General features: G+C 53.8%; 1 protein-coding gene across 6 annotated transcripts in view; it reads left to right on the forward strand.

Moving 5' to 3' along the window:
• Positions 1–14715, forward strand: part of Sulf2 (sulfatase 2) — an 81301-nt gene that overhangs the window by 8058 nt on the left and 58528 nt on the right. For all 6 annotated transcript variants that reach the window (XM_021157065.3, XM_085832257.1, XM_021157066.3 and 3 more), the window contains exon 2: positions 13408–13674. In XM_021157065.3, the coding sequence (XP_021012724.1) occupies positions 13500–13674 (175 nt within the window). In that variant the 5' untranslated portion in view covers positions 13408–13499. The remainder of the gene's footprint in view (positions 1–13407; positions 13675–14715) is intronic.

The following is a 14715-nucleotide window of genomic DNA, read 5'->3' on the forward strand; positions in this document are numbered from 1 at the left end:
ACCCATAAGACAATGGCAATTTTATAAAATACTGAACAAATGGCCAAATTTCCCAAGTGAAGTGACTCTTGCTCTTCTTCCCTTAGGTTGTCTGGGTGTAGGGTAAAACCATTCCACGGTGATCTTCTTCATGGGTAACAGTCCTTTTCTTGGCTCTTAAAGCTGTCAGCAGCTTTCTCCTCTGCAGCAAGGTCCAGCAGAAGTTAGGAAATCATACTGGAACAGCAGAAGTTAGGAAATCATGCCGGAACTCCAGCCTCCTGGACACTTGTGATCCCAGTACTCCGGAGGCTAAGGCAGGAAATCATACATAGGGAGTTTGAAGCCAGTCTGGGCTACATGAGATTCTGTCCCCCAAAATCAAAATGGGCCTCCCCTCAGCACTGCAGTGGGTCATATGGTGCCTCAGATGTCCTCACACAGTCGTCGTCCTCCCCCCCCCACCCCCCACCCCCGTCTTGCTATGTAGTGCAGGCTGACCTGGAACTCTCAATCCTCCTGCCTTTCTGTCAGCCTCCCAAGTGCTAGAATTACATGCATATTTCAAAAGTTAGAGTTTCAGATAGAGACAGTGTGTGTGCCCTGACAGGCCACCTGAGTGCCTCTTGACTTAGCCAAGGGCTGCGCCTGAGTCCGGCTGCCTCTGTTCTTGCCCTGCCTGGTTAGTTTTCCCACAGTAGAGCCGGCCTCTGCAGAAAACAAAGCCAGAGGGGGGTGGCGAGCAGTGGCCTTGTAGTAGGCCTAGGGGGAGCAGTGGCCCTGTATCAGGTCCAGGGGGAGCAGTGGCCTTGTATCAGGCCCATTTCTCCAATCACAAGGCCCACACAGATGTCAGCACCCTGCGATGACACGCTTTCAGGGACGACACACTACACACATGCCTGTAGTGATACTGAAATCTTACACCTGTCAGTAGCACACACCTGTAATCCCAGCACTCTGGGTGTGGGGGCAGTGGGATCATGGGTTCAAGGTCATCCTTGGCTACATAGCAAGCTTGAGACTTAGCCTGAGCTACATAAGACCCTATTTCAATACTGGTGCTGCTGCTGCTGCTGCTGCTACTACTACTACTACGACTAATAATAATAATAATAATAATAATAATAATAATAATAATAAAATCTGCCCTGTATTTGTTGCTTGGCATTTAGTCATCCCCCAAATCTTTAAAAATAGGAAGTTGGTCGTGTCTGTCTAGTAAGGGGTAAACTGAGTTACGATGTGGAAAGCTTCAGTGGGGTTGTTCATTCAGCTCCGTCATCTTCCCACGTCCATTGCTAGGCTTTGAGGTGTGTGGTGGAGGTGGCAGCAGCTCTCTTGTGTTCTGACAATTCGTGGGCTGCCAGTGGGTTGCTTTGAGTGACCCCAGTGCTGGTCACAGGCATTGTTTCCTCAGCCGGGCTGACTCCCATGTTTCTGTGTGGCCTGAGCAGCCACATGGCAGCCCGAGTAGTCTAGCTTCAGGAGGGGCAGAAATGAGAAATGCCGAGTCTAAGCCTTACACTGGTCCTGCGTCACACTGGCCATTTTCTCTAGGTCAGGAGAGGTTGAAGAACTGCATCATTTCCTGGGGTGGAGGCTGCACACGGGTGGGGCTGCCCGGCAGAGTCTGAGGAAGTAACAACTCACCTGTCCCAATGCTTGCCCCAGGAACTGGATTCGTCTGGGGGGGGCACTGGGATTCGTCAGGGGTCTGTAGGAGAGCTGGGCTTGGGAGAGCACAGGACACAGTCTGGAAGTCTGGGGGGTCTTTGAGCAGGAGTTGCTAGCGGCCTTTTGGAGTGTGGAATGAGGGCCACCGAGAGACCATTCACCCCTGTTGGGGCCCTTGCTCTGAGCACTATCTGGGAGGCCTGAGCTCAGGAAGAGTCTCATTGGCTAGCTCTGGTCACATGGTCACCCTTGATAGGAGAGAATATCCTCTATGAGGTAAACTGAGTTACTGTTTTCCAAAGAAGGAAGGGGAGGTGGGTACTTCTCGGGCAGGAGAAATGAGAAATCTGCGTGTGCGGCCCTTACCAAGATGGAGCGGCTGTCATCTCAAAGGATGGAGTTTTTTGGTTTGGTTTGTTTGTTTGTTTGTTGTTTTTCAAGACCAGGTTTCTCTGTGTAGCCCTGGCTGTCCTGTAGACCAGGCTGTCCTTGAACTCAGAAATCCGCCTGCCTCTGCCTCCCAAGTGCTGGGATTAAAGGCGTGCGCCACCACCGCCCGGCCAGGATAGAGTTTTTAAAGGCCGGCAGCGACAGACCCTGTAGTGAGGTACTGGGCAGAGTCAAGTTCCCTCATCCAGCTGTTCCTCAGTGCTCTTGTCTGGAAAATGAAGATGACCTGTGTCGGTCCTCCCGGCACCCCAGGTGCCGGACACACCCCATCCCAGCCTTGCCTGGACCTGGGTTTCTCGGTTTCCTTTCTTGCAGCCCCAGGATGTGCCTACTTAAGGACGCTCAGGCTGATGCCTGGTGCTCTGCAGTAGCACTGCCCTGGCTCGTAAGGTCCACGGCCTCCCTTCAGATATTTACTAACACATGAGGCACACAGGGCAGGAAGTGGGGCCCACATGTTCTCTATCCAGTCCATATATAGCTGGGTAATTGGTCAAAGGGACATCAGACATCATTCCCACCTGTGTGTCCCAGTCTCTGGAAGGACCAGAGCACTGGGTTGTTAATATTGTCTCGGGATGGAGGGATGGCACGCTCAGCCAGTCATCAGGCAGAAGAAGAAATGACTGGGCTATTAATCCCAGTAGTCAAAATGCCCTAGTGTTCCTGGATGGCCTTCCTGAAAAACAACAACATCCACAGCCAGAAACCCCCCCCCACGCTGTGTGTAGGGCACCCGTGGGGCACGGGAAGTGTGGGGCTGAGCGATGGGGCGAGAGAGGCTGGGACGGTCAGTCCCCACTGCACACCAGCCCGCAATTAGGCGTGAATAACGACTCTGTTCAAGTTGGGCTTTATTGCTTTTGGCTCCAGGCCTTTTACAGAAATAACTGTAACTCCTGCCAAGGAAGCCTCTGTCCTCAGCTGAGAGGAAAGAACAAAGAACAGAGGTGGGAATGTCTGCATCTGATTCTAGTTCCCCGAAACACCCAGGAAGGGCAGCAGGCGTGGCTGCCCACAGGCATGGGCTACGGTACAGCTGTGTCCACTCGCAGCCGTGCCAGCCAAGCGACTCCCGCGTGCTTCCGCCATCCAAGCTCTCTGGGCTTACTCCGATTACGGGGCCTTTGTGTTTATTAGCATTCCCGTGTGGTGTGGGTGGGGGAACGGGTGCCACGGCACGCATGCAGAAGTCAGGTGACAACTTTGTGGAGTTGGTTCTCCTACCTTCGTGTGTGTTCCAGTGTCAGAGTCCAGGTTCACTGCCTTTTGTAGTGAGTGCCTTTGCCACTGAGACATCCCGCCGGCCCTTTCATGCGCCTTTCCTTTTCTCTGCTTAGAAGGCATTTCACGAGCATTGCCTGCCTAGGATACCCAAGGCCTGAGGGTTAGTCCCCAGCAACGGGAAAGGAGGGAGGGAGGGAGGGTGTCAGTCAGCGTTTCAGTTCTAACCAGCTTCTCACTGACCTTTTGAGTCTCAGCTCAATGTCACTTCCTCCCAGAGGCCTCCTCTGATTGACTCTGGCATTGCCCCCTGACAGATTCCTTCAGAGCTCTCAGAAGAGTCTGAAACTCTTCAGTAGCTCATTCTATTGTTCTCGCCAGAGCACCAGTGTCTGGAGCCAGCCCTTCCTCATAGTCCCTGAAGCACCCACACACAGTGGCTAGCGCACACACAGTAGGTGCTCAGGAAAGACCTGGTGGCCTGGAAGATTTCCTCACAGCTCTCCAGCCAAGCTGCAGAGGGGCTTCACTGTCTGTGGGCTTAGAATGGACTGGATTCCCTGTGGCCTGTCTCCCAGATCTAGTTCTTTGTCCTTTTTAACACTTGATTTTTAATTGCTCGTGTGGATATGGGGGTTGTATATGTGAAGGCAGTGCCTGCAGAGGCATTGGGTCCCTCGTAAGCTGCCCAATACAGGTTGCTGGGAACTGAACTCAAGTCTTCTGGGAGAGTAGTGTGTGCTCTAAACCACTGAGCCATCTCTCTACCCTAGGTCCTTCGTCTGTATCCAGGTCCCGGACTACAGACAAAGGCTACTGCAAACAGGTATCTTTTTCCAAAAATGACCAGACAGTCCTGAAAGCTCTTGCATGGCAAGTCTTCCTAAGGCCGCCACCCCAGGTTATATCCCACCCTGTGTGAGATTTTCTGAGCATCTAGACTCTTACAAACGAGGAGGGGAGCTGGCAACAAAAACCATGGAAAGAAATTAATGTTTTCTTGAACTTCAGATCTGAAAGCTATTTCTGTCTTTCCCAGACCTGGCTAGGAAGGTTTGTTGTCGGGAAAGGCTGGCAAGACAGCCTGGCATCCTAGCATACCTATGGCAGAGGCAGGTAGGTCACCGCTGAGTGTACAGAGGAGATTCCAGACCAGACAGGACCAGACAGTGAGACCCTTCCTCCTCTAAAAAAACAGAAACAAGCTCTAGGGGTGCAGCCTGATTGGCTGAGCCCTGCCCAGCATGCACAGAGCCCTGAGGTCCATCTCCAGCACTGCATAAGCACAGTGTGGTGGTGTGGGGGGGTGGTGTGTGGCTATAATCCTATCGCTCAGGAGGTGGGAACTGGATGGTCGGAAGTTCAAGGTCACCTTTGGTGAGTTCAAGGCCAGCCTGGGATATGCGAGACTTTACCCTTAACTCACACCTGATCCCAACTCCTTCTTGCCCTCTGGATCCTGTTTATCACAGCTTTCACCCTACTGAGTCATACAAGAAATTAGAGATAGTTAGGGACCTTCAGGTTACCCAGACTTCCTTGGGCTCTGAGGAAGCTCTGGAATGGGCATGGGGCCAGCTTATATCCCAATAGACAGGTGGCTCTCACTGCCCAGCAGGGCAGGGACACTGAGGTGACGGCCTATGAGCCATCACACTGTGTGTGTTTGAGAAGTGCCACGGAGCCTGGTGTGTCCATCTATACTGTGTCCTCTAGACTCTCCATGGAGAGGTGAGGCTCATGTCCTCTGCCCTCAGACTAGCTCGGCTACATCACACATATCCAGAGAATGAAGGGCAAGAGTGTAAAGCCATTGAAGGGAACCGGCAGCTCCCTTGTTGCTGGGCACCCAGCTTTGGAACCCTCTCTTGGCCGCACCCCGAGTCCACCAGAAATGGGCCGCACGCAAGCTTGCTCAGCAGTCAGCAGATAACCCAAGTCACAGCTCTGGAGCCTTGCCAGCCATGGCTACAAACAGCAGAGAGCAGCCGTTCTTCCTGAGTCTGACGAAAATAAGTGAGCTTGACTCACGGCCCAGAAGGCTCGGTGGAGAAACTAACCTTAAAAAAGAGAGAACAAGAGCCGGGCGTGGTGGCGCACGCCTTTAATCCCAGCACTCGGGAGGCAGAGGCAGGCGGATTTCTGAGTTCGAGGCCAGCCTGGTCTACAAAGTGAGCTCCAGGACAGCCAGGGCTATACAGAGAAACCCTGTCTCGAAAAACCAAAAAAAAAAAAAAAAAGAGAGAGAGAGAACAAGGGGTGAGGTGGGCTGGGCTGGGCTGGGCTGGGCTGGAGAGATGGCTCAGTGGAGCAATGACTGCTTTTCCAGAGGTCCTGAGTTCAGCTACAGTGTACTCATAGAAATAAATAAAGCGAGAGAGCAAGAGAACAAGGTAGGCAACAGTGATGAACACCTCTAGAGGCAGAGGCAAGCAGATCTCTGTGAGTTTGGGACCATCCTGGTCTACAGAGGAAGTTCTGGGACAGCCAGGGCTGTTACATAGAGAAACCCTGTCTCGAAAAAACAAAAGAGAGGAAGGGGGAGGGAGAAAGAGGGGAGAGAGAGAGAGAGAGAGAGAGAGAGAGAGAGAGAGAGAGAGAGAAAGAGAGAGAACAACTCAAAGCTGAAGGAGATGGAATCTATTGAGCCTGAAAAAATGGAACCGAAAAGCCAGCCTTCTTCTTTCAGGCTTAACTGGAACAAGGCTCCTAATGTCACTGGCTCACCCACTTCCCAGAACTGGCCTCTTCCAGTGTTTGCTTCCTTTTCCACTCTGCAGGTGGCAAGATAGTGACAAGACCCTTTGTTTTCGTAGAATGGGCTCCTCTTCCTGACCAGTCAGGCCAGGTGCACCTACGTAAGCTCTCATTAGTGAGTCACTGATGCATGGGGATTGAAAGACTGCTTGGCTCAGGTCTTGGTCTCATGGTCTAACTTTAGACCTCTGTAGCTGCACCTAAACACTCTGGACCAAAGGCAGGAAGACGGGTATGCTCAAATGGAAGCAAGGTGCCGTTGCTGAGTAGCCCAGAGCCAGCAGATGGGACTTGACAACATTGCCCGGGCCTTGGCTGTACTTGCGGAGGTTGTTAGCCATCCCATCCTCTCAGCTCTATGCCGTGGATGTGGTTACTTCTCCCACTTTATAGATGGGGATGTCGAAGCCCTAAGAAATGATACACCACCATATCCAGTGGGCAGCAGAGCTGGTTCCATGTCACAGTGCACCCCACTCTACTCCATGTTCCCTGCTGCCTCGCCCCACACACCCACCACTGAGGACTGCCTGGCTCACCAACACCGACCCCCCCCACCCTCTGCCTGCTCCATGGGAGCAGGGATTTGGATGTAGTTTTCACTGGGCACAGCAGATGTACAGGTGTGTGACTGCTGGGGTCCCACAGCCCGTCAGCCATCTGCTTCTTTGGCACATTGACGGTCTGGACACTCGGCTTCCCAAGGTTCTACACGTGTTGTTTCTAGCCTCTCTCTGAGCTCCAGCCGGGAGCCGGGGTCTTGACACCACCTCCCATCCTGTCTGCTGTCCCCTCCTGGTGATGCCACTGGCTTCTGGTGTGTTGGCTCATTAGAGAGTCAGTACCACAAGGTCAGGGACTTGGCCTCCCTCTGTTTGGTCACGGTGCCGAGAACTGCGCCTGGCACACAGGCCTTCCAGAATGTTCTGGAGTCTCCATGGTTTTGCAGCTGCCTATCATCTTGCTCGAGCTCCCGGACCACTGTTCACTGTTTTCTTCATGCCTGAGTTACCTACCCAGAGACGGAGCCCTGTGTTAATATCGAGCCTCCACCCCCGAGCCCCTCAGAAGGGTCCTCTCGTCCCTATCCTGTTTCAGGGCTAGCTTGGTTCTCTTGTTTCTAGCTGGAATCCCAGAAAAAGGCACCAGGGTGCCCAGGCCCTGGACCTTAGAAGAGGACATGGGGACATGGGGAAATGTCCCATAGACCCCAGAAGCTCCCTGTCAAGCCAAAGAGCCCTGGAGGGAGCCTGCACCTAGGAGGCAGGAGATGCCACGGCTAGCCGTCTGCATGGCCACATGTTCCCCTCCCATTCTGCATTCTTTCCCTCAGCCTAAGGCCACACCCACTACCATTTCTTCAAGCTCTCCCTGAGCTCCAGGGCTTCTCTGGCCTTTGTATCTATCTGTTGAGCACCTCAAACTTGATATTCCTCACCCTCCTCCAGGCAGTCTTCCCTGACTGTCCCCGCCAGCAGTTTCTCTGTATTCTTCCTATTCACTAAACCTCAGACCTGGCTATTGTTCTGGGCTTCTGAATGGGAGTTGCAAGAAAAGGACCTGGGGTCAGGACATCTGGGTGCACCCTTGCTTACCTCTCATGAGCAGAAGGCACCTACGGACAGAGCTGTGGCTCTCTGTAGAGCCGTAGAGCCGTGAGCTTACTTCCCAGAGACCTGCCTCCAGGGGCCTCCAGAGCACCCCTCCCTTCTCTCCCTACCGGTCCCTCCTGTTGTCCCCTTGACAAGCTCACCCAGAGGCAGATAGATAGCACTGACGCTCTGATGTGACCTTTCCTGAGGAACCTCTTGGGGGACAGGGTTGCAAGCCTCATTATTCATGGCCGATTTTGAACCCGTCCTGCCTCAGCTTCCTCATCTGTGCCTCTCAGTGCTGCTGTATGTGTGGCTACACAGGTAACACGGGATGGGCGTTGAGGATTGTGTTGGGGGTTATGCTCCCTCCTGAAGGACAGTCCCGACTAGTCCCACCCATTATTACCCAAATCCTCTCTGGGCTCCATTCAATCCATGAGTAACAACACTCACACACACAAACATGCACACACACAGGGGGGCACAGCACCCAGGACAGGGCTTCTGAAGTCTCCCAGGCTCCTAGTCTCTCATTGGTCAGACCTGGGTCACATGCCCACCTCTGGGCCAGTCACTGGAGCCAAAGATGAGAGATGTTCATTGGCTCTACCTGTGTCCGTGGACCTTGCTGCTGCAGCCACACTGAGCCACAAGTGGCCTCTGGGCACAGTGGAGGGCTGTTACTAGGAGACAGATGGGAGAATATTCTATGCTACATCAGGAACAAACCTGAGCACCCACTGGTGTTGGGGACACAGGAAGGGAGAAAACTCACTGACAGAGATCTGTGCCTTCGGGGAGGTGACATTCTGGCAGGGAGATTGGCAGGTAGACTAACAAGTGGCTAAAGTGGCCAGTGCTTCAATCTCATTGTGCAAAGCTGAGATGTGAGCAAAGTCTGGGCGGAAGGGGCTGGGAAGAGATCCCAATGAGTGGCCAGTGCAAAGGTCCTGGGGTGGAGACATGCCAAGCATATACAGAGCCAATGTGGGAGGGAGAGAGAATGCAAAGAAGAGTCGAGGCTAGGGTGAGATTGTGAAGGGTCTTGTCTTTGTGCCCTTTGGGAACTCTGTGGTTTTACCCTGGGTGGGGTAGAACCTTGGAGGCTTTTCAGTAAGAACAGGCCTTGTTTTTTCTTTAGTGGAATTCTGGCTGCTTGGTGAGAGAAGTAGAACCCGCTAGGGGTTGTGTCAACCATCCTGGGAGAGTGGGGGGGACACTCCTGCCACCAAATACCTTACTTCATATCCAGGTGGTCCCAGTCTGTGGCAGGGCTCTGCTCGCAGCTCATGGTATCTCTGTGTACCCCAGACTAGTCCTTCCTCAGCTCCGACCCTGTCAGCTGCATGGTCCTTCCTGTACTCTCTACCCTTCTTGTGGGACTTGGAGACCCCCAGAGGAAAACAGACATTCCAGGTATCCTGAGTGAGACCCTGAGGATTCCCCATAGCTGAGCTCCGTGGGCCAGGAATCTCCAGCCACACCAAGACCTGCCCCCACGTAGAGTGGCACATAGATGCAGAAGTGTAGCGGTGTCTTCACACTCTTGGGACTTTAGATGTCTCCAGAGATACTTTGCAAGGCTGCGGGGAGCCTTTGCCAAGTCCAGTGAGAAGAGAAGGGGCTAGACGGGCTTTGAAATGAGCTGATGGGGGAAGTGGTGTGCGCAGTGGTGGACAGGATGCTCTGAGACAGACAGCACATGGTCCAGAGGCATTCTGTGCAACGATTGTGAATCTTCTTACCAAGAAGGAGAAAGCAGAATGTCTCCTGTCGTTGTTAATTGATTTCTTCTGTGTCCAGAGAGAAGCTGGCACAGAGCCAGGAGAAGTCATCAGGGTGGGGGTTGGGGGGGGGGGACTCATCAAAAATCGACCCACGGATAGCTCGGGCTGACAGATAATTAGCCCCTCTCATGCCACAGCTCTGTGTGGCGGAACTCAGCCTCTATCCGGGGCAAGAAGGGCTCCTTGAGACCAGCATGCAGAGCCAGGGCTGGGATTGGAGCCCAGCAGATGACATCTGCTTCTACCCTACCCCCATCCCCATCACTGTGATAGCTAAAGAGGCTTCGGGAGGGTACCTGCCCAGCTGCTGCCTTTTGGGGCAGGAAAGACTGCGGCTAGAATGGAAGTCTCTTAAGAACCTGCCTACAGACCTGCTTACGGGCTTCCACCGTGCCAGCCAAATCCAGTCTGGGTTTGAACCTTGCCTGCCCAGAACCTACAGTCCTGGGAAAATGATTTTAGCAATCCGTGTCTTCCTCTCCTCATCTGCAGAGTGGGCATGACGTCATCGTCACTAGGCAGTTCTGCACTTTAGATGGACTGATAGCTGTGAAGGGCTCAGAGGGAGAGTCACCCAGGGCCTTACACGCTGGGATCGCAGGAGTGTTTGCTCACATGAGTCCTGGCTGCAAAGCTGGCACTGGAGGCCCTGTGGGGCAGCCTGTGGGAATTCCCTCTGGACTGTGCCACTTCCTGTAGAAGCACGAAGAAATACTTCTGGGACATTCAGTGTATCTACATTGGTGCTTCGGGAGGGGCCCTTGGCCTCTTGATAAGTGCGCTTTTGGGAGAATGACCCTGATTTGGAGTAGTTCAGGGGTGAGGAATCTGTTCACGCCAGCCTCCTTTTCCCTCCAGATTGGGTGGCAGTGTGTGTTGGCTTCTGGCATCAGCTGGTATCCTCACTCAGGAGAACAGAGTGTTTGAAAGGGCCCTCCTGCAGTGCACAGGGAGACCATCAGCTTTCTTTAGCTCCATGGGAGCCACTCTACAGAGAAGGGATGACTCTGTCCCCCTCACACTGGGGGAAAGAGGTTCCCAATTCAGAGTGTGCATTTGTTTGTTTATTTATCGTGGTGGTAGATGCTGTGACTCCATTGTGAGTCTCCTGCCTCAGCTTCCCGAGCGCTGTGATGGCATTGCTACCTCACCTGCCGTTTAAAATGAGTCTGAAGATGTCAAGGATTAGGGTGACGCCCAGTTGTGGGCTTGCCTAGCTTGTGCCTACCCTGAGTTTGATCCCTGGCATAGCATAAGCCATGGTGGTGCACCCCTGTAATCTCAGTACCCAAAAGTGGAGGTGAGGTCATTCCCGGCTACATGGCAAGTTCAAGGCTACACTGAGAGCTTGTTCCCAAAACAACAGAAAAGAGTGGGTTAAGCAAGGAAAGGGATAGGAAGGTGACAGGAATGGGGACTGTGGCATTGGATTGAAGAAGTTGGGGGACAGAGTTGGGGCCAGGAGAGACACCAGGCAGTCAGGAGGGCAAGGTTCAGATGCTCTCTGTAGTCCTCTCTGGGTGCCTGTGGGGACGGTGAGTCTGTCTTCTTGGCTGTCTTGGGCAGATGAGGAGAGCCCATGGGGGGTGGGGGGTGGGGTCATGGAAGGGGCTGTGGAAACCCAGCAGGAGGGTGATCACTGCCTCCAGAGAGCATTCACACTGCAGTGTGTGATCTCTCATGCCCAGCTGTCTGTGGGGGAAACTGAGGCACGGTAGTTTTAAGTGACCAGACCAGGAACTCAAAAGTCTGTGCTTTTAGCTGTCATGCAGGGTGGATCAGGGGAGGCCACCACATTGGCTCTCTGTGGTGGTAAATAAGGGTTTTTTTTTTTTTTTTTTTTTTTTGGTTTTTCGAGACAGGGTTTCTCTTTATAGCCCTGGCTGTCCTGGAGCTCACTTTGTAGACCAGGCTGGCCTCGAACTCAGAAATCCGCCTGCCTCTGCCTCCCGAGTGCTGGGATTAAAGGCGTGCGCCACCACCGCCCGGCTTTTTTGGTTTTTCGAGACAGGGTTTCTCTGTGTAGCCCTGGCTGTCCTGGAACTCACTTTGTAGACCAGGCTGGCCTCGAACTCAGAAATCCGCCTGCCTCTGCCTCCCGAGTGCTGGGATTAAAGGCGTGCACCACCACGCCCGGCTAGATAAGGGTTTTAACATGGCAGGAGGCCAAGGCGGCCAGTGTCGACCCTCATGGACACCACCCTCAGTGAGCAGGCCAGGCTTCTTTTCTTAGTGTGTCCTCAGTGGCCTGGTGCCATGACTCCCTTCCCAGATCTCTGTGGAGACACTGGGGCAGGCACTGGGAATCACTCACAGTCTTTGCCCCACAAAACAACCCCTCTTGGGGTGGGGTGGGGGAGGGGAGAGGCAAATGTTCAAGGACACTCTGTCAACCCCTCACAGCACCTGGGTTGGAACTGGGTACTCACCACTCAGTGGGAGAGGTGACCACAGACACAGAGGTCAGAAAGGCTCCACCAGCAACAAAGAGGGATGCAGACTCTGGGGCCCTCAGAGGGCAGGGCCCATTGCTACCCTGGAGCAAGGGACAAGAGGAGGAAGCAATCCATGTGGCCCCAGCAGACCCGTGGCTACAGATGGGGAGTTACTGAGGGGAGGGCAGGGAGAAGGAGGAAAAATAACTGAGCTCTCAGATGGCTTCCAGAGGTGGAGACAGGCTCTGTTCCCTGTGGAGAGAGATCAAGAGGGTGAACAGCACCCACCCAGACCGTCCCTGGTGCCTCTCTAATGATAGCACCATGAAGGCTGACTCCTCCTTGGGAGCCCCTCTGGAGAAGCATGTGGGTGCCCTAGGTCTCTGAGTTGTGTAGACTCTAAGTGTGGCATGGCCCTCTAGAACCTAGCATCCCTCCCTCTGCAGAATTTAGAGTTTCTTCCAATCTCCACCCCTCTAGTTACCTAGTCATTTGCATCAGGCACTGCCCAAGGAGCAGGGGATCTAGCTGTGACCAACACAGGCCTCATCTCTGCCCCTCATGGGACATCCTTCATCTGCCCTGAGGAGAAGAACACCCCTGGGCATTTTACAGCCCTGGGGCGAATGACATGGTGACAACAGCAGGCCACACAACCCCATGGGGGCCCTGGGTAGGGCTCTGGGGTGGTGGCTAGCATCCCCTTCCCATACCTCCATAGTCAACAGGGCAGACAGACTCCTTCAAGGTCATAGTTATAGTGATGTGTCCTGACTCAATGGCACATAGTCTTCCCTTCTCCGCCCCCCACCCCACCCCCCACCCTGCGAGAGGTGGCTGAGCTGCTGCTCTGGGATCACATCCCACCTCCCTCACCCACCTTTGCTGGAGATACAGTCTGCCTGAGGTCAAGGATGACAGAGGCTAGCGTGGAATGCTCTCTGTAGTCATCTTGTTTACTCCGCAAGGTCAATCTAATGGGAACCCTTCTGCCCAACTGTGGGATCAGGGGATGAGGGCCATCCATCCATGGCCGTGTTAAAAGTAATTAGCTTGGCCATGGGGAAACTGGGGTTCTTCTGATGTTTGTGAGGACAACAACCCCCAAGGGGTGGGTCTGAGCCAAGAACCTGTGAACATACAGCCCAAAGCACCCCAGTAACCCAAGCCTCCTGCTGCTGGAGCTGGAAGGGAAGAGGCAAGCAGGGGTGCTGGTGGCTTCTCCTTTGCTGTGTCTGGGTAGGTGGGTACACAGAGCTCTTGTCTGTGAAGGGTTTCTTTACTATGCTTCAGGGCAGTTTCTCCACCAGGGGAGTTCCTGTGGACAGTTCTGCTGCCAATCTGCCCCTGAGACAATTTCTCTAGCTTAGCCGGCCCTGTGTTCATGCCATCTTAGACAGTGGGGAAGGCTCTTCTTGCCCACACTGACCCTTCCTTGTGTGAGGCAGCATGCAAGCCCAGCGGGGTCAGTACTAACTCTCACCTATCCCTCTCATCCTTCAGATCCTGAGGGAAGAGGGGAAGGAATCCCATCCTCACGACACCACCTCAGCCTCTGCATCCGGGAAGAAGCAAAGGACCAGCAAGCCACGCCAATGGCACCCCCTGGCCTGCCACTATGGCTGCTGTCCATCTCTCTCCTCTCCCTGCTGGCTGGCAGCTCGGCCTTCCTCTCCCATCCCCGCCTGAAGGGACGCTTCCAGAGGGACCGCAGGAACATCCGGCCCAACATCATCTTGGTGCTCACGGATGACCAGGATGTGGAGCTGGGTAAGTGGCTGAGCCAGCCAGGGACACCTGGGGCTCTAGAAGGACCATGTCCCCACACCCCCATAGAAACTCCAGGTGCCAGGCAGTTGTGTGGAGTTTGCACCTGAGCTCACACTTGGGGGCCTTGAGAATGTGGGTTCGTGGTGACCCGCAAGGGTAGGGATCCCCATCTTCCCAATGCAGACTGACTCCCCAATGTCTACAACCTAAGGAGCGGAGAGACTGTGCTCAGTTTGCTCTTGTCAACCATTTGCTCTCCCAAGCCACTGGGCCATGGCCTTGGCTGACAGCTAAGCCATCCCCTGTCCCTTCCCATCTGAGCAATGTCACAGCTTTTGCTCTTTCTGCTACAAGAAGCACTGGCAGGAGACGCCAAAACGGAGGCCACCAAAAAGGGCTTCAAGAATCAATCTAATGCCCGGCGTGGTGGCGCGCGCCTTTAATCCCAGCACTCGGGAAGCAGAGGCAGGCGGATTTCTGAGTTCGAGGCCAGCCTGGTCTATAGAGTGAGTTCCAGGACAGCCAGGACTGCAGAGAAACCCTGTCTCGAGGAAAAAAAAAAAAAGAGTCAATCTAGATCTGTTTTGGATCACCTGTGAGCATCTCCCAGTGAGCCCCATCTCTCCCTCCCCCTGTCTTCTCACCTTGAAGTCAGCATATGGGTTCCTCCCCAGCTGAACCCCATGTCCATGCTGCCCCATGGGAACACTCGACCCTCTGTATCCTCAGTTCTCCATTTGCAGATTCAACCAAACACAGATCAAAACCAAAGAGTATAGATGGGCATTCTCACTAGTCATTAGTCCCTGAGCGGTACCGTAAGACCTAGCTCCCTGTGTCGCGGTCATCTAGGGTGAATAAGGGGGATACAGGCTATTAGCAAAGAGCATGGCAGTTAATACGGGAGCCTGAACATCATCAGGGCCTGATTCCCCAGCACCGAGGGAAAAACTGTGCAATCTGAGCCACAAATGCAAGTGACTAGAGATGTGGCTTAGTTGGTAGAGCACTTGCCTGGCATTTGCAAAGCCCTGCATTCTG

The sequence above is a fragment of the Mus caroli genome, unplaced genomic scaffold (assembly GCF_978045245.1).
Source record: "Mus caroli unplaced genomic scaffold, Mus_caroli_1 scaffold_2, whole genome shotgun sequence".
Taxonomy (NCBI): Eukaryota; Metazoa; Chordata; class Mammalia; order Rodentia; family Muridae; genus Mus; species Mus caroli.